At 53.4% G+C, this 18,217-nt stretch overlaps 5 protein-coding genes across 5 annotated transcripts; 3 read left to right on the plus strand and 2 right to left on the minus strand.

The window, feature by feature from the left end:
* The first annotated feature begins 864 nt into the window (after window positions 1-864).
* On the plus strand, window positions 865-6,830 carry QBC33DRAFT_211581 (P-loop containing nucleoside triphosphate hydrolase protein). Its single transcript, XM_060422668.1, has 18 exons — window positions 865-1,261; window positions 1,327-1,756; window positions 1,822-2,401; window positions 2,461-2,489; window positions 2,550-2,745; window positions 2,820-2,857; window positions 2,926-3,415; window positions 3,476-3,773; window positions 3,845-4,007; window positions 4,078-4,410; window positions 4,481-4,592; window positions 4,643-4,714; window positions 4,768-4,818; window positions 4,874-4,938; window positions 4,998-5,419; window positions 5,475-5,668; window positions 5,726-5,809; window positions 5,884-6,830. Exons 1-18 carry the CDS (start codon window positions 1,052-1,054, stop codon window positions 6,707-6,709), a joined length of 4,593 nt encoding a protein of 1,530 aa, XP_060280235.1. The 5' UTR covers window positions 865-1,051; the 3' UTR covers window positions 6,710-6,830.
* QBC33DRAFT_548568 (uncharacterized protein) lies at window positions 6,758-8,378 on the minus strand. The gene is made up of 6 exons (XM_060428861.1): window positions 8,299-8,378; window positions 8,171-8,223; window positions 8,048-8,110; window positions 7,294-7,991; window positions 7,178-7,234; window positions 6,758-7,126 (listed from the first exon to the last, which is right to left on the minus strand). Exons 1-6 carry the CDS (start codon window positions 8,366-8,368, stop codon window positions 6,952-6,954), a joined length of 1,116 nt encoding a protein of 371 aa, XP_060280236.1. The 5' UTR covers window positions 8,369-8,378; the 3' UTR covers window positions 6,758-6,951.
* A 211-nt stretch (window positions 8,379-8,589) lies between these two features.
* QBC33DRAFT_548570 (uncharacterized protein) lies at window positions 8,590-13,879 on the plus strand. The gene is made up of 6 exons (XM_060428862.1): window positions 8,590-8,617; window positions 8,689-9,198; window positions 9,251-9,608; window positions 9,690-9,830; window positions 9,892-10,388; window positions 10,456-13,879. The coding sequence occupies exons 1-6, from the start codon at window positions 8,612-8,614 to the stop codon at window positions 13,720-13,722; spliced, it is 4,779 nt and encodes a 1,592-aa protein (XP_060280237.1). The 5' UTR covers window positions 8,590-8,611; the 3' UTR covers window positions 13,723-13,879.
* Window positions 13,880-13,933: 54 nt separating this feature from the next.
* On the minus strand, window positions 13,934-14,779 carry QBC33DRAFT_458388 (uncharacterized protein; the record flags this gene model as incomplete). The annotated part of the gene is made up of 2 exons (XM_060424886.1): window positions 13,934-14,095; window positions 14,156-14,779. Coding segments are annotated over 2 exons (786 nt in total), but the record flags the coding sequence as incomplete, so codon positions are not given.
* Window positions 14,780-15,491: 712 nt separating this feature from the next.
* On the plus strand, window positions 15,492-18,214 carry QBC33DRAFT_548574 (heterokaryon incompatibility protein-domain-containing protein). The gene has a single exon (XM_060428863.1). The coding sequence runs from the start codon at window positions 15,611-15,613 to the stop codon at window positions 17,960-17,962; it is 2,352 nt and encodes a 783-aa protein (XP_060280239.1). The 5' UTR covers window positions 15,492-15,610; the 3' UTR covers window positions 17,963-18,214.
* Window positions 18,215-18,217: the final 3 nt, after the last annotated feature.

An 18,217-nucleotide genomic window follows, 5' to 3' on the forward strand; every position in this document is an offset into this window, starting at 1 on the left:
CTTTCTAAAGTTTGAGTTGCAAACCAAGATGCCAAGAAGGTATAACGTGAGGCTGGCTGGGCTGGGACTGACGATATTTTACTAAGACGACTCCTTCCCTCTGGGCTCGTACGACGAAGGTGCTGCTATCTTTGCCGAGGCGTAGCACTGGGGCGAAAACTCTTTCGACGCGAAAGGACCTACGTGCGTCTAATCATCTCCACCATGTCGTGGAATGGGCGTCAGGTACGGCCTCAGGTACCGGGGCGCACAAAAGGGATTACCTAATTGGTATTGCATGCCTCAATATTGGCGACACAGCATACCATCTACCAAGCAAGCTGCCCTTGGCACATGGTTTCGAGGCCCGACTTCCCATCAGCACAACAACTACCTCAGCTAATGCAAGATCTGGTAACCGTTACATCGGAGAGCTAAGCTAAACTAACGCCTCGTCTAAAACAAGAACTTTGATGATCCATACAAAACCGGGACAGATCTGCTCGGCTCGAGGCCCCACTGCTTCTGCTCCGCCACCCCACCCACACTCAGCACCACAGAAATAGACGCATCTTGTTCTTTTCCATGCAAGACCCACCAAAAATAGACGCATCTTATTCTTTTCCCACGCAAGACCCACCATAATTGTCCAACCTCTCGTTCTTCTCGCTACTGTTGCGATGCTTCGCGTCATCTAAAGTCCCGACTGGGGAAAATAAACGGAAGGAAAATTCAAATTCGAATAACTGATAAATGGTTAGAGTATTATAATACTATTTTTCAAGAAAATATGGACCATTCTTACGTTTCCCGCGGCTCCTCTCCTCCGCCGTCTTATCAATATATTCCCAGCCCTCATCATCCCCACCCATGTCGCCATCCCATGGACTTGGTCCTGGACGCGGATACACATGAAGCAGCCTCCCCCATCCCCACTTTCCCCGCTGCAAGTATTCCTCTTGGTTAAAGGCGACCCATCGTGGCATATTACTTTTCCTCGCCATCTCTCCTAACACCTCCCCCTATTCTGGCTGCTTCGGTTTCTACTCCATCACAGAGCCAAGCAAGCACCATGGACACCCAGTGTGTCGCCGTCGACAACTCATGGGGCCCGTGGGCCGGGGATTGCCGTGGGGGCCTGGATTTTACCCTTCTCTTTGAGGAGTCCGTCTTCTGCATCCTGCCCACCGCCCTCCTGCTCATTGCCGCCCTCATTCACATATCATGCCTGCGCGGGAGAGCCAAGACGGCGAGGAACGGGATCCTCCTTCCCCTGAAGCAGGTGCGTGCAATCCCCCATGATACATGGTTGGTGACCTGGCTGACAAGGAACAAAATGTGTGACAGGGTCTAATCGGCATTCTGGGAGCTTTGAAGCTCGCTCTGCTCATCCTCTGGGCCGTTTCGGGGCCACAGAAGACGAAGATTACTCTTACTGCTGCGGCACTCAACTTCTTGGCTGTGTTCCCCCTCTGCTTGCTATCGTACTGCGAACATGTTTTCCGCGTCTCCCCAAGTCTCCTGGTAGAGCTCTATCTCCTTCTCACCATCGGTTTCGATATCGTGAGAGTCAGAACCATGTGGTTCCTGCCAGGGGCGACAACCCTCGCGGCAATGGAGTCTGTGACATTGGCCATCAAGCTCGCTCTGGCGATTGCCGAAGCGTGGGCCAAGGACGGGCTCCTCCAGGAGTCCGACAAGGCCTATACCAAAGAGCAGCTGGCGGGTCTATATGGCAGGACCCTATTCCTCTGGCTTGGGAGAACGCTGTGGAATGGTACGTAACCAGAACCCCAGACGATTGGTATTGATGGTCCAGAGATACTGATTCTTCCTCGCCAGGCTTCAATCGCTTTCTCAATGCGTCGGATCTCTTTGGTCCTCGGGACGATGAGTCCGCGGAATTACTCCGCGATCGTTTCCGACAGAATTGGGCTCAGCGTCTTGACAAATCCGGAAAGACGGCACTGCTCCTCACGCTATTCAAGTCCATGCCGGAACACTTCCTCGTTCCGGCCATCCCGCGAGTGGCGATCGTGGCCATCACTCTCGCCCAACCGATGCTGCTGGAACGGATGCTCGACTTTGTCCAGGGAGGGGGCTACAACCAGCGCGCCGACATCGGATATGCCCTGATTGGGGCCTTCGGCGTGCTGTACATCCTGACGGCCGTCTTCAATGCCTGGTTCGCGCACTCTTCCAACAGGCTTGCCCTCGAGCTGCGAAGCCAGTTGATCGATGCCACGTACCGGCACTTGCTGCGCCTGAGGCCCGCTGCACTCGACACGGGCAAGGCCACAACCCTCATCAACGTGGATATGCAGCACATCATGGATGGCTCGCTCATCCTCCATGACATCTGGGCCAGCGTGCTCACCGTCGGCATTGCTGTGTATCTCTTGTACTTGCAGATCCAGCTTGCGTAAGTCATCCAACAATCTGCTTTGTGGTAATTACTTGGGCTAACCAACTCGTCTGTAGATTCATTGCACCGCTTCTTTGCACGCTGGGTAAGTCGGAACACATCCATATCGCTGTATGACCCAGAAGCTAATATGTGTTTTGCCTAGTCATGACTGTTCTAGGTGGACTGTTTGGCGGTCCAATAGGCCAAAGACAAGTGGCGTGGCTTGCCGCGACCGAGAGCCGGGTGAAATCCACCATGACCATGATATCAAGCTTCAAGGAAGTCAAGATGTTGGGCCTCTCAGGGGACTATCTTCAAAGCCTCCAGAAGCTCCGTCTGAACGAGGTCCAGCTTGGCAGGTAAGGCCCAAAGAATCGGTGCTCCGCCGAGATACACTTCAATCTGTCGACGCGGACAACTGACCCTACTGCAGACGCTTTCGGCGAATCATCTCTATCGTTATTGTACTGTGTAAGTCCAACTAGACGAGTAGCAGACATCCCTTGTTTTAAGCGCTTCTAACATGTTTTTTTTTCCAGCTGCCGCCTCCACCGAGCTGTCAATCCTTGTTGCCTATGGCGGTTTCGCAATAATCAGCAAGATCCACGGTGTCCCTCTCACAGCCCAGACTCTTTTTGCATCCCTGGCACTCCTTCGCATCTCCCTAGATCCCCTCTTCCTTCTCATCCAGGGCACGCCCACTCTCGTGTCGATGTTCAAGTGTCTCGGACGAATCCAGGACCTCCTCAACGACGACAGGCAAATGGGTCATGGTCTTGAGGGCTCGGGAGCATCATCTCCAAACAGCCTCATCAGAGTCAAGATGGCGCCGGACAGTGACGCGGCACTGAGCCCCTTTCCGGGTTACGTCCAGCACGTGCCACAGCTTGGTTACAGTGACATCAGCCCTCCGTCGCATCTCGTCGAGATTGCTGATGCCACTTTCTGCTGGAAGGACCGGGACGTTCCGGTCTTGTACGTCATGGCGCTCTCGATCCAGCCGTCTTCATTCACAGCCATCATCGGGCCGTAAGTCTCCCTCACACACAAAAGCTCCCCTGGAGTGCACCAAATAACGGATCATCATAGAGTCGGTTCGGGCAAATCCACCCTTCTCAAGGCCATGCTCGGAGAAGTGGAGCAGATCTCGGGCTTCAGGCGACTCCGCCCTAACCTCAGGGTAGCGTATTGCGACCAGGAGCCGTGGCTTCTCGACCAATCCGTCCGAGAGAACATCGTGGGCTCCTTGCCGTACGATCCGGAGTGGTTCAATATGGTTGTCGACGCTTGTGCGTTGACCCAAGACATATCTGGCCTCGCCAAGGGAGACGAGACGGGCGTGGGAAGTCAAGGGTCCGCGATGAGCGGCGGCCAACGAAGTCGCATAGTAAGTGACATAGATGACTTTGTCCCCCTCCTTGGGATTCGCATCGTGCTGACCATACGTGCGGTACCAAGGCTCTTGCCCGCGCCATCTACTGCAGGCCGGATCTCCTCCTCCTTGACGACATCTTCAGCGGTCTAGATCGGAAGTCGGCGCAGCATGTCTTCTCCGCCCTGTTCTCAGAAACAGGACTCCTAGCCAGGCTCCACTGCGCAGTCACGCTGGCCACTCATTCCAGTGCGTACTCCCCCTCGATCCCAACCAACACTCATTAGATGGCCTAGACAACCCGCTAACCTGCTCGCAGCTCAATTCCTGCCCCGGTTCGAGACGATTCTCGTGTTGAATAACGGGATCATCACCCACCAGACTGGCTACGACGAACTTCTCGCAGAGGGAATCATCAACGTGGAGAACATGTCGGACGGATCCGAGTCCCTCGGCAAGGCAGACTCCAGTTCAAGTGGCGACGGACAAGTCGCTCTCATCAACCAAGGCGCTGATGATGAGGAAATTGTGAACAGTCGATCTCCGTCCGACTTCACCGTCTACTGGTACTTCCTGAAATCCTGTGGCCTGATGGGGATGTCTCTATTCTTTGTCCTCGCTGCGATTTTGGCGGCCGAGAGATCTTTCGAGAGTAAGTCGACTACTCCTGTTCCATGCCGATGTCCCATCCAGAATGTTGCTAATTTCTTCCCACCTCGCAGGCGTCTGGCTGAAGATGTGGGCCGAGTCAACTAATCATTCCTTGACCTACTACATTACCATCTTTACAGGGCTCATTGTGGGCGGCCTGACTCTGCTCTACGGCTTGTGCTTGTAAGTTTTCGGCGATCTCAGCATGTGCGTGGGCTAACGGATCAACACAGCTTCTTTTTCGATGTCTTGCTTTCCTCGTCGTCCTTGAAGCTGTACTTTGGACAGCTCAACACCCTGATGAGGTGAGAACACGTTGGACTCAACTGCGCGGATAAGCATTGCTAACCCTGCATAGATCTTCCATCTCGTATGTTGTTTCTGTCGGCTCAACAACGCTTGCGAATAGGTAAGCAAGAAGACATCCATGTTTTGCCCGGTTGCGGCTACTGACATCGTTGCAGGTTCATACAAGACATCATGCTTATCGACGATGAATTACCAATGGCTTTGGTGAACGTCACAACCGGTAAGCAGACCCCCCGATATCCACAACAACGGCGTTGACTAACATGTTCCCAACCCCAGCCCTTTTCGGAGCCTGCGCCGAGGCGGTCATCATCTTCATCTCTTCCCAATATGTCTCTGTTTCGGTCCCAATCCTAGTCGGCATGCTATGGATCATCCAAAAGTTCTACCTCAGAACATCCAAACAGCTCCGTCTGATGGACATCGAGGCAAAGGCCCCCTTATCCGCCTTTGTCCTGGAGACCATCCAAGGCATCGTTTCCATCCGAGCCTTTGACCGCACCGGGGAGTTCTCGTCGAGGAACACGACCCACTTGGACTACTCCCAGCGAGCCATGTACATGCTCCTTTCGGTTCAGGTCTGGCTGAAGATGATTCTCGATTTTGTGGTAGCCATCTTGGCAGTGCTAGTGACGAGCCTTGCTGTCAACTTCCGGTCTTCTCAATCCCTTGGCTTCCTCGGACTTGCCTTGGTCAACCTGGTATGTTGCCTGAACAGCATGCTGTTGCTTATCCTTTTATCTAACACCGTCTTAGATCTCACTCAGCTCAAGCTTCAAGTATCTCATCACGTTTTGGGCACAGCTGGAGACTTCGATTGGAGCCGTCGCCAGGATTAAGCGCTTCAACACCGACGTCGAGCCAGAAGAGAAGCTGGAGCTTCCAGCGCCTCACAGGAATTGGCCCGGTCGAGGAGAGATCGAGTTCCACCACGTATCCGCGACATACAAGTAAGAGGCCACTTCCAACGGAGCGTCAAGCAGAGTAACTAATCTTGTGCATTCTAGTCCGAGCTTGCCGCCCGCGTTGTACGACGTGAGTCTGTGCATCCAGCCCGGCACGAAAGTCGCCGTTTGTGGCCGAAGTGGAAGGTATTTAAGACATCCCACTCCCTCGCATCTAGACCTACATGTCGAGGAGAAAACGCTGACCCATCGACCAACAGTGGAAAATCATCCCTCCTCGCCACCCTCCTCCGCTGCCTTGACCTCAGCTCCGGCACAGTGGTCATAGACGGCCAAGACATCACCAGGGTGTCGCGGGACTCGCTCCGCAAGCGAATCATGACTCTTCCCCAGAAGGCCCTCTTCATCAACGCCTCCATCCGGGAAAACATGACCCTGTGGGACGAGGACCCGTCCCGCTCTCCGGAAGAGACAGACGCGCTGATCGAAGCCGTCCTCAGGAAGGTAGGCATCTGGGATGCCCTGTTCGCCCGCAAGAATCCTAAGAAGGAGGAGACGTCTTCCGAGTCCGAGGTCGAGGACAAGGACAAGGACAAGGACAAAGATAAGGATAAGGATAAGGATAAGGATAAGGATCAGGATCAGGACAAGGACAAGGACAAGGACAAGGCCAAGGACAAGGCCAAGGACAAGGGCGAGGATAATGATAAGGAAAAGGACAAGGAAGCGGAGCCCGTCTCGCTAGACAGCGACCTCGATCCCGAGGAGCGGCTCAGCATCGGCCAGCAGCAACTGTTCTGCTTGGCGAGGGCGCTGTTCCAGCGCGGGAGCTCGCAGATCGTACTGATGGATGAGTTCACCAGCAGCATGGACCGCGAGACGGAGATGCTGGTACGCCGGGTCGTGAAGGAGGATCTGAAGGAGAAGACAGTGGTCGAGGTCATCCATCGGCTGCAGCATATCATGGACTTTGATCTGGCCGTGGTGGTGGAGAGTGGGAGGGTTGTTGAGGTGGGTCATCCGGCGGAGCTGCTGCAGAAGGAGAGTGGGCTTCTGCGGGAGCTGTACCAGACGATGCAGGGATAAATCACATGGCAAGCCGTGGCACAGAGTTAGACCTAGATGATTTCTGGGGAACGGACTGGTATTTATGGATGATGCTCAGACCATAGTACCAAAAGAACAGTCGTTACTCGTCATTCCCCCCTGATGGGTGACCTAATTTCAATGTCGAGATGCTAAGAATGGCCCTATGCCCCACGCCGATGCCTCGTGTCGTCGTCTATCTTGAGTCAGGTATAGATTCTCCGTTCCGAAGGGCACTAATTCTACTGGAGTTGGCACTTCAAAGGGGGACCTTCTCCTAAGATTTCGTCTCGTAGTTTACTTGGGCCTTCATTACCCGTCTCCATCTCCCAAGCCTCATTCGGAGTCATATCACCCTTGAAGCCGCCGAGTCCCTCGGGATGTTTGTTTATTAGTCGCCGCATCTCTTCCTTGGCCCTGCGGTTCGTCAGTCTCTGAGGTGCCGAACTTTTGGCACTTCTTACCAACTTTTCTATCAACGAAGACCACTGGGGGCACATTCCTGCGGTCATAATGTCGTTCCGTCTGTACGAGGTTAGTTATAGATTTCAAGCCAGATTTTATCATCTGCAGGAGGTGCCTACATTGCGTACAAAGCATTCCGATCGTCAAAGTCTTCCTGGGGCTTAGATGCGCCCACCTCCCTTTTGTACAGGTCAACGAAATCCAGTCCGATGGCATATCGGTCGCTCCTCATGCACTGTAGATCCATCTCGTTGTGGCCATAGAACGGGCACGGATCAAAGAGCACTGGCTGCTGTGTTTCAGCATCGATCTGGATGTTTCCATCCCAAAGGTCTCCGTGGCATAGACTGGGTTTGATGTTTCTGCCGCCAGCTTGTAAGGGCCGCAACAACCTGGGCACAACCGTACAAATGAACTGCTCGGCCACTTCAACCAGTTCGGGATCATCGCCAAGCATTTTCTGCACGTACTTCAGGCCAGACTGGAATTCGCGCGTCCAAAACTCTTCCCAGTTGTCGGTCCAGTCAACAATCATCGGTGGCGGGCCGTAGAAGGGCGTAACGTGGAATCCAAACTTGCCCGTCGGAGATACGGATTCTTGGTGCAACTTCTTGACAATGGAGACAAGAGGGGGCAATAAAGGTGTGCGAGCCCGAAGATCGCGGAAGTGCGTGAGAAACCACGACTTGGTCTCATCGCCATCGAAATATCCCCATGCAATCGGCTCTAGAGCATTGTCTGGGATGACAGCAGATATAGCCTTCTGTCCTTCATATTCTGCTTCCGCCATCCCAACCAGGTCTTCACGCGCGATCATCTAGGAAGCAAGATGTGAGAAAACCTACAAGCCCCGGCTCAGGATGAAGCGCTCACTTTGAGGAAGTACCTCTCCTCCTTGCCGTCTACTTCAACATCGACCTTAAACCCAGTTGACCACTGTGGAAGTTGAGTCAGTAATTATTCGTCCCAAGTTCAGAAGCTACTACCCTATCCTACATTTGTGTCGCCGTGCTGGACTATTGAAAGGATTCTGCTTCCAGTAGGAAATGCTGAGATCGATCCTTCCATGTTAGCATCCCCACCAGGGTATCGTGTCATGGAGGTTTTGAGAGGAGCAGTCTCACCTGCGACAATGGCAGGATCCAAGTTTTCAATGCTCATGGCGACGCAAGGGTGCCTGCCTAGCAATATCATCTAATTACGAATTACTTGGAAGCACCTGCCCTACGCGCCCACCCCCTCTTCCCCAAATTCGCTCGGGCGGCTGATGTGGGCTTATCGCACTCATTGCTCTCCTATGACTGGTCAGGGAGGAAGGATGCCTCATGCATGGCGGCCTCAGGCGGACCGCGGGAAGCGGCTCGGCGCGATCCCTCGCGGCGGTGGCATTTCCGTCACCTTCTCCGCTCGCTGCGATTATATGGCTCTGCCTTCGCGATGACCGTAAGTAACGGCTTTAGGCCTAGCTCCCTCTGGGTAACCATCACACGCACTGCTAATATCCACCCGGTCAGATTTCTCGGCGCGAGTTAGGGGGGCAAGGGCCCAGCACCCCACGCCCCGCCCGCGGGGCCGTGAGAGTCGACGTACGAAGCCCCGTCACTGCCCTTTCGTCTATCCAGGGTATCCCGGGACTCGATGATGGTAAATCAACAGCAAGTGCGACCCGATTCACCTCCTCGTGGACACGGAATCGCCACGACAAGGACGACGAGGAAGGAGCTCGCGGCCCGATCGGGCTGCGACTTCTGCATTCGTCCCCGGCGCCACTGATCGACCTGATATTTGTACATGGTCTGCGGGGAGGTTCAATAAAGACATGGCGGAAAGGAAATGATCCTCGCTGTTTTTGGCCGCAGTTCTGGCTGCCTATGGAGCCCGCTTTCGAACATGCCAGTATCCATAGTTTTGGTTATGACTCGGATTGGGCAAGCTCGACACCAAGCATACTCAACATACACGATTTCGGGCAGGTTCTCTTGGAAGAGATGAGAAATTCGCCATCCTTGAGAGACAAAGGAGAGGTAAGGCCACTTGGACTGGCAAGCTGCTGAGACGAGGCTTACCACGGGCCAGCGCCCTATCATACTCATCGGTCACTCGATGGGCGGTCTTGTCATTAAGAAGGCATTCATTCTGGCTCAAAACGTACCGGACTTCAAGAACCGTGTTCGGTGTATATTCTTCTTGGCAACCCCCCACCGCGGATCTGGGCATGCTGCAACGCTGAACAACCTTCTGACGGTTTCTGGAATAATGTCTTCACGTCACTACCTCGCCGATCTTGCAACGGGTTCGACCTCGATTCAGTTGATCAACGACGACTTTGAGAGGTGCGCCCACGACTTGCCTATATTCACTTTCTATGAAACTTTAGGGATGCTTCCAGCCATTTCTTCAGCCTTGATTGTTGAGAAAAATTCCGCTATCCTTGGTATGTCTTCTCGGGCCATATCCATGCATGTCCGCCTCCCTCGTTGATGTTGACCCGACTTAATACTTAATTTGACCCTAGGACGCGGCTACAAGAATGAACGGGTTCAGTATGTCCACGCGAACCATCGCGACATATGCAAATTCGAAAGCCCCAATGATCATAATTATGTCACCGTAAAAAATGCCCTCGCTTGTGCGGTGGAAGATCTCCTAATAGATGGTATGGTTCCCCAGGAGAATTTAAATGGCTAGTAACTAAACTGGCTGACCAACCTGCACAGTTTCGGCCACCAAACGAGAAGAATCCAGAGAACAAATGACGACTTTAAGATCTTTTCTCGGCGTGCCAGCCAGCCCAGACGAACATCACCAGGGAGTCGAAGGCTCTTGTCGATGGATCGAAGCTCGGGACGACTTCCAAGATTGGAGAGATTGCGCCGAAGAGGTTGTTGCCGAAGCACTCGCCGAAACTGGGGGCAAGAATCTGTCCATCTTTTGGGTTCATGCCAATCCCGGGACGGGGAAGACAGTTCTCACCTCACATGTCATATCTCATCTTCGGGAGTTCCAGCTCGAGTGCGCTTATCACTACTTTCATGTCGGCGACAAGGCTTCGCAGTCTCTCGGGCCCTTCTTGAGATCGATGTGCTACCAGATGGCCATGTCGAATCCTGTCATCCGCGAAAACTTATTGAAGTTATGCTATGAAGGTGCCAGCTTTGACTTGGACGATTTTTGGGCCATTTGGACGAAGGTTTTCAGAAAAGGCATTCTTCAGGTAAGTCGTTCTTGGGGACTGCAGTTGATCAGGTTGCAATGTGTATTCACCAACTTCGCCCATCAAGGCTCGAGTCCATACACCACAGTATTGGGTCATCGATGCGATGGATGAGTCCCACAAGTATCAAGAATTCTTCACCATGCTAAGAGGCGAGAACCCCGCCTTTCCTCTCCGGATCTTCATGACAAGTCGAAACATTCACGATATGCAGCGACTGCAGCAATCGCTGGAGTCGTCAGCATCGCTGTTTTGCATCGAGATACCAGTTCAAGACACCATCAACGATATTCGGTCTTACATACAGAGTCGCATCGATAGCCTGCCACTTGGAAGCTTTACCGACAGAGAAGAACTTGCAATCAACATACTCGACAAGTCTAATGCTTGCTTTCTATGGGTCCGGCTGGTCCTGGACGAGCTGGAAAACGTATACTCTAGCGAGAGCATCACAAAAGTCCTTGAGAGAATCCCGGGAGGAATGCTTCCCTACTACGAGAGAACAGTTAAAGCGATGACGGCAAACACCCTGGAGAAGCACATCGCCAAGGCAGTCCTCGTCTGGACAGTAGCAAGTGCCCGAAAACTAACCATATCAGAGCTTTCCGTGGCACTCAAGCTTGATATTAATACAGCGCTCCCTAGTGCAAAAATTGCAGTCGAAGGACTCTGTGGCCAGTTGGTGTCTGTCGACAACGATTCCGGCTTGGTCGATCTTATCCATCCAACCGCCCGCGAGTTCCTGTTATCCGAAGCAGCTGGCGAGTTCATGGTCTCGAAGCCTGCCGCCCACGAGAGGATAGCATTGACGTGCTTGAAGCTGCTTTCGCGCGGCGAAATGCGTCGTCCACGGAATCGACCAATAAGCCAAATTCAGAGACAATCCGAGGCCTCGCCGTTTCTCGGCTACGCTCTGATGCAGTTTCCTGAGCACATCTACGCTCCATCTTCAAAGAGCGACGAGCTTTTATTTGCGATGGACCGATTTTTTAAATCGAATGTCCTCAGTTGGATCGAAAGACTTGCCCTGAATGACAACCTCCATTGCCTTGTCCGAGCATCGAAGAATCTCAGGGCATATCTGAGCCGGAGACCTAACCGTGGACCAGGTCTAAGCAGCCAGTTACGCAACATTGACGGATGGTCAACCGATCTAAGCAGGCTGGTGACCCAATTTGGAGATGCTCTTTCATACAACCCTTCGTCGATCTATCTTCTTATTCCCCCGTTGTGCCCCTCTGGCTCCTCCATCTACCAACAGTTCGGGAAGAGACCAGACAGTCTTTCCGTTGTAGGAGTGAAGAACAATGCATGGGACGACTGCGTCGCGTACGTCGGCTTTGGGGATGACGTCGCAGTAGCCGTTTCTTGTGGCGAGAACCTCATTGCCGTTGGAATGGAATCAGGAGATGTGAACCTGTACAACCACCGCAGTTATCAAAAGGAGGGGTTCATCCACCACAAGCATCCGGTCGATCTAGTGCATCTCACGGACAGGTTCATCGCCATTTGTACCACTAAGGCCATCGTGTTCCAGGAATTGGATGGAAATACAATCTGGGAGAGTCGGTTGAGGTTCCGCTGCCTCCTGCTAACATCCTCGGATGACAGCATCATCGCTATATCCCAGCACGGTCACCTTCTGCGGTGGGATAAAATGAGCGGTGCATTACTGGAGGACCAAAATGTTGAATATCGAAATTACGACGTCCCCACTATGCACAACGGGCTTGTGGCTCGAGCACCACACGTCGCATCGATATCACCAGATATGGAGATGCTTGCTCTCGGATATCGCGGGGGTTCAGTCTGCCTCTGGGACATCCGGGAGGCCGAACTCACCGGCTGGGCACGAGACGAAGCTGGACGACTTGCTGCGAAGGTGCTTTTCAACCCCGATCCCAACATCAACCTCTTGCTTGTCATATATACGGACCACGGCCTTGCCTTGTATGAGACCTGGTCGGGAAACCTGGTTCGAACCCATACGATGCCTAACGAAATTGGTCTGTTATCGGCGGCATGTTCTCCTGACGGCCGAACCCTGGTCACCACAGACACGCGTGGCAATATGCACATCTGGGATTTCGAGTCATTGTCTGTCCTGTATCACGTCCTGTCTCCGTTCCCTTCCTTCCGCATCTTGAACTTCACCTCGGATGGGTCGAGCGTGGTCGACGTGATGGATTCCGCCATGCGGATCTGGTCTCCTGCCGTTCTCGTCCGTAAGAACTTGGAAGAGGACGCTAGCACGAGCGACGATGCTATTCAATTAGCTGTGACGGAGGGCGCGTACGAGTCTCACAAAAATGCGACGATTATGACGCTCTGCTCGCATCCGTCGCTGCCCGTTGTCTTTGCAGGAAAGTACAATAGTCAGGTCGTTGCTTTCGGCACAAAGGGAGAGAAGCCGACCACAGTGCTGTACTCGCATTCACAAACGGCATTTGTCATGGAGCTGGCCATCTCCAGGAACGACATCATCGCCTCGAGCGACGTCGCAGGCGTGGTGCAAGTCAGGAAGCTTGAGTCCTCAACCATGAAAATCGAGTTGTTGCTCGCCGAAATACATATGACGGCGAAGGTCAAACAACTGTGCTTCAGTGCCGACGGCGAGTACCTTCTTGTGGGGACGACAAGTTCGGACCATGTTTATCGTGTCATTGACGGTTCCTGCGTTGGGTCATGGGCATTTGACAAACATGAGAGAAAGACCTGGCGATGGCTCCTCCTTCCCCACGAGGACAAGGAAAAACAACACTTCACGCTGCTCATGGACGGCGTGATCCGGCGTTACAACGCCCAATCCTTCCCCGCGCCTCTTGAAAGCCCAGAGATCCGCCTACAATACGACCTCGACGAAGGTGACGTGGAGACAGGCATCAATACTGCAGTCGTCAGCACAAGTACCCGAACGTTGGTCCTCGAAGTGCGCCACCATTCAAACCTCCTTATGTCTTCTTCTACAATGTTCCTCTTCGACCTCAGCAAGGTCCCACCCCCAGCCACAGGGTCGCCGTCAGATATCATACTAAAACCACTAAGTGACGTTCTGCCCAAGCATTGCAAGCACTTCGTGGGTTTCAGCGAGCCAACCAAGAGCATCGTCTTCGTCCACCAGAACTCGTGGATCTCGAGTATCGACTTGCCAAGCTTGGAGGAGAAGCGCTACACGCAGCACTTTTTTGTGCCAAAGGACTATCTGGCTGGGTCGAGCGGCGCCGAGGGGTTGCCTGTCAAGACGGTGGGAGATGACGTGGTGTTTTGTTTGCATGGGGAACTGATTGCTGTGAAGAACGGCCTTACGTTCCGAGAAGTCAAAGCGCTGGAGTAAACCGAGGCCCTAAGTAAGCGTCATTTGGGGGTTCAGGAAGTGGAATAGGATTTCTAGAGACTGTCATACCGCTCATTGATACAACTATCCATGCTGTTACACTACAGTCTGATCCTGTGACAGAGAAGTGGGAGATGGCCTTTCGTCTGCTCTAGTTGTATGCTGCATTTGCCTAGCTCATGGGTGGTGATCACGCTGCCTATCTACTACATCAAGTCGCGGAGACTGCCACCTCCACCTTCCTCCACACCTCGGGAGGAAAACAGCCAGTGATCCAGTAATCGCCATTCGGCGTTCCCACGAGAAAGAACGAATTTCGAGCCAGCATATCGTTCGGGCTCACCCCCTGGACGTGGTAGTAGACCGGGTTGTACTTCGGCGCCACCGTTTCCACCGCTTGGCTGGCAGTCCGGCTCATCCCCCGGACATCCACCCAGCTGTGACTGAGAGCAGCATTGCTATTCGCGCTCCTTCTGGAGAGGACGGCCGGTCCAAAATCCAACACCTCGAAGAACCGAACTTTAGTCCAGTCGGAGCAATTCACCAAGAAAAAGCTCGTATCGCCGAAGAACGGCAGTAATTCAGTCTCCACGAGCGACACGCGCGCAAGGCGGGCGAAAGCACGGATCTGGGCCTCGGTGGCCTGCGTCTCGATGTTACGACGGATGGGCCGTGCCGCGAACTCGAGCGCATTATCCCTGGCAATGAGGTCGCTGGCCGGAGGGTTCGTGAAGAAGGGGAGCACCGCATTTTGCACATTCGCCCCTTCGCCCTCCCTCGCGAGGAACATTGAAGTCAAGCGGCCACGGAAGCCAAAAGCACTAGAGATGCCGACCGTCCGCGAAGAGGACAGCGGCAGCACCGAGGCCGCCATGGATATCATCCACGCCGTTAGCACGTCGCCCTCGCTGACAAACGGCGTCGGCCCATCTCTGGCAGCGGCGTCGGCATCCGCGGCGAGCGAGGCCATTGCCTCGACACGCAGATCCCGCACCGTCCTCCGCGGCAGGAAGACAGTCCGGGTCTCCATCCTCCGCCACCAAAACATGTCAAGGACAAAGCGCGCTCCCTATAGGAACAGCCACAAGCCCGTGAGCAGCTGCTCCTCGGTGGCGTGCCTCTTGGCAAAGGCCGGATCGGCCCCGACCCGGGCCATGGGGTCCTCGTCGATTCTTACGTCGAGGGAATCGTGGTGGAAATTCGGCGCCAGCCCTTCACGGGGAAGGTCTCGGGAATGTGGATCTCTAGCTATTGCTCCTTCTGTTTGTGGATTTTGAGTCAGGGAGCCAATCTTAGTCGCTGTCACGGCGATATACAGTCTTACGTTCAAGCGGATCCGTTTTCCGAGTTCCTTCCAGCCCTCTCTCTCGGCAGGGCACCTCTGAGCTTGTCGGCATTGAGTGGGGCGCTGAATCTGAGCGTCCAGCAGTTAATAGCGTGCCGCAGAAGTGGCGTGTCATCAAATTAAAACATCGGGACCACTGTGTCGTGGGCTCTCTCAGTACCTCCATCATTTCTCAGGCGGTGGGATATAGTGGCTACGACTGATTTCCTTGAAGCAAAGCTTCCAGCTTATGATTCGGTGGTTTGCTTTATTAGCCATGAACATAAGCTGACAGCCGAAGGCTGACTGCACTAATTAGGATGGCCTGCATTAACCAATAAGATGGCTCACCACACCACATACAGGCCAGACGTGGCAGGATGGTGCGGAATATGTTACTTCCGGACGGCCTCCGGGGGGCTGAGACTCGATCATCATCCTGCTACACCTCTTGACATGAACTCGTTGCGATGCATCAGAAAGAACGTACCGCCAACATCATACGTGACTCTCTCGTCCGCGAAGGGTTTGGAGCCCCAGATTGGGCCAGTCTAGAGCGACACGATGAGGCGGGCAAATGCAGTCATGTCCAACTGCCAGCGATGTCGTCGCTTTTCTTATCCGCCTACCAAGACCCTCTCCTTCACACGACAAAATTCGAGATATGCCGCACAGAACATCATTCCAACGCAGCAAGAGGTTTCGCCAAATCGAACCTCGCAGCTTTCCACATCCTCGCGGGAGAGAAACCCTGAGTCACCAGGCTCCTCCGCCTCCCACGACTTCGGCATCGTAGTGAGGTCCTCGTCACCGGATTCACCCTACGATTGTCTGAAAAGGGGAAAGAAGGAGATACGGCTGGTCACCTTTTCGTCACTCGCCAAATCCAACCCAATTGATCTTCATATCACCACTGTCGATCTCGACACATTCCGCGGAAAATACCAGGCACTGTCCTACGTCTGGGGGGATCCGTCAATCACCAAGTCCATAATATTTGGCGGCGTCCCCAAACATGTTACAGCAAATCTTCATGATGCGCTTTGTCAGATTCGGGAAATGTGGCGAGCGAGTGGAAAGTCTGCGGGTGTCGACCATCTCTGGATTGACGCAATATGCATCAACCAAGACGACGTCCTCGAAAAGAACCACCAAGTCGGGATAATGAGCGACATCTACGCCCGTGCCAGCGAAGTCATCATGTGGCTGGGCCCCGAGGATGGAGATAGCCATAGTGCGATCAAGTTCATCAAGATGTGGGCTACCTTGCTGAAGGAAAATCGGGACTTTCGCGAGGTCATCAAAACATCCCTCCAGACTGGGAAAATGAGTCGGCAGCAACAACAGCAAGTCGAGGAATCCATCATGCAAGATGCGGAAAGCAATGGTCGTGGACAGTATTTCGATGAGAAAGCCCTACGGGCTGCCGCTGCGTTGTATAATCGACCATACTGGCATCGAATCTGGATTATCCAGGAACACGCCCTCGCCCGCCAACGGCTCATCGTCTGTGGCAATGACACTATTGCTGCATACGACATGCTTGCTGCCATATTGGCTCTCAATGCTATCGAGACGGGGGGGGGACTCACCGACTTCGAACGCCCTTGGGTGGGGTCGTTCCTCTCCGAATCCTTCATCTTCTTCAACATGGCAATGATACGGGGAGGTCTACTTCGCAAAAGAGATGAGAGCAGCGACTACGAGCTCGGGATGCTTTACATCATGCTCCGTAACCGTGGACCCGTCCAAGAGAACATAGACATGCCGAGGTTGCTCAAGGCCACATCGGCCTGCCTAGCCACCGACCCTCGAGATAGAATCTTTGGATTGTTGGGATTAATCGACAAAGAAACTTGGCCTGTTCAGCCTGACTACGGCTCTGACGTGTCTTCCCTCTACATGTCATACACGATCGCCGAGTTTCGTCAATCTAAATCCCTCGAACTTCTCGCCAACGCTGGAATTGGTTGGATCACAGCAGCTGATCGATTACACGCCACTGGTCTCCCTTCCTGGGTACCAGATTATTCCTTCCACTGGAACATTGGCGCCAGTTACAACTCATATCAAGCATGTGGCCATAGGGAGCTTTGCACTCTCCCAGAGGACATGGCTACAGATGATCTGGCTTTAGAAGGAACTTGGTGCGATGAGATCAAGTCCGTCAAGACTTTCTCGGCCAAGGATACGTGGCATGTAATCTGGGAATGCGTCGAGTTCTTGTTCTCCGAAGGCCAGGCCCTGTCAAAGGTCAACCCAGTCGGCGTGCCCTGGAGTGAAGTTCTCTTTCGAAGCATTATTCGAGACTCGGCAAGGACAGACACCGGGCAGTACTCCACCTTCGCTCAGATGAAAGACGGCCGGACAAAGTTTTCAAAGGCACTGGTTTTCTTCGACTACCTGATCGAACTTGCCATGGCCGAGGGACTAGACCTGCGACAGCTCTGCTTGCTCTTTCTTTCGCCACGAAGCATTTACGCGCTGGCTCAAGACGGCCACGACCTTTCCGATAAGCAGGAGCTCAAACACAGGTTTCTTGTTCTCCACCTGTGGGACGTCTTTCCGGATTCTTGTAGGTCTGAGCTGATGGAAAAAATATTCAATGCTAGCAAGAAGGCCGACGGAGCAAGCTACGGAGAGGGGATGGTCGAACTTGATTCCGAACTCCGACGTTGCCTACGTCACGGTTTCTTTTTGAGCAACACTGGCTACATGGGCTTCTGCCCCCCTGGAGCAAGACCGGGGGATAGGTTGTGCGTGGTCTCTGGATGTAGGATGCCCTTGGTTCTGCGGCAGTCAGGCGTGATGGACAAGTTCGAGCTAGTGGGGCACGCCTATGTCTATGGCATGATGCAGGGAGAGATGGTCCCTGACAAACTGGCTGGAAACACTGACAAAATCCATTTAGTGTAACTATCCCTATAATCCTCAGTAGCAAGAATGGTCTACATGGCCGAACTCGATTTCATAGGAAAAGAAAACGAAGAGGCAAAGTATAAGTCTCCTAACTGAACAAGCAACGAGCGTACCGCATATCACGACACCTTGAGGGACAAATGTGGCGGTAAATTTTTGGTGGGATGGATGGTGGGGGTGGCTTAGATGTGAGTGGGTACAGGAACAAATGTCAGAACAAGCCACCTTTTTGCCCCTTTTTACCCTTATCCC

Source organism: Phialemonium atrogriseum, assembly GCF_030411735.1.
Source record: "Phialemonium atrogriseum strain 8032-3 unplaced genomic scaffold QBC33scaffold_27, whole genome shotgun sequence".
Classification (NCBI taxonomy): domain Eukaryota; kingdom Fungi; phylum Ascomycota; class Sordariomycetes; order Cephalothecales; family Cephalothecaceae; genus Phialemonium; species Phialemonium atrogriseum.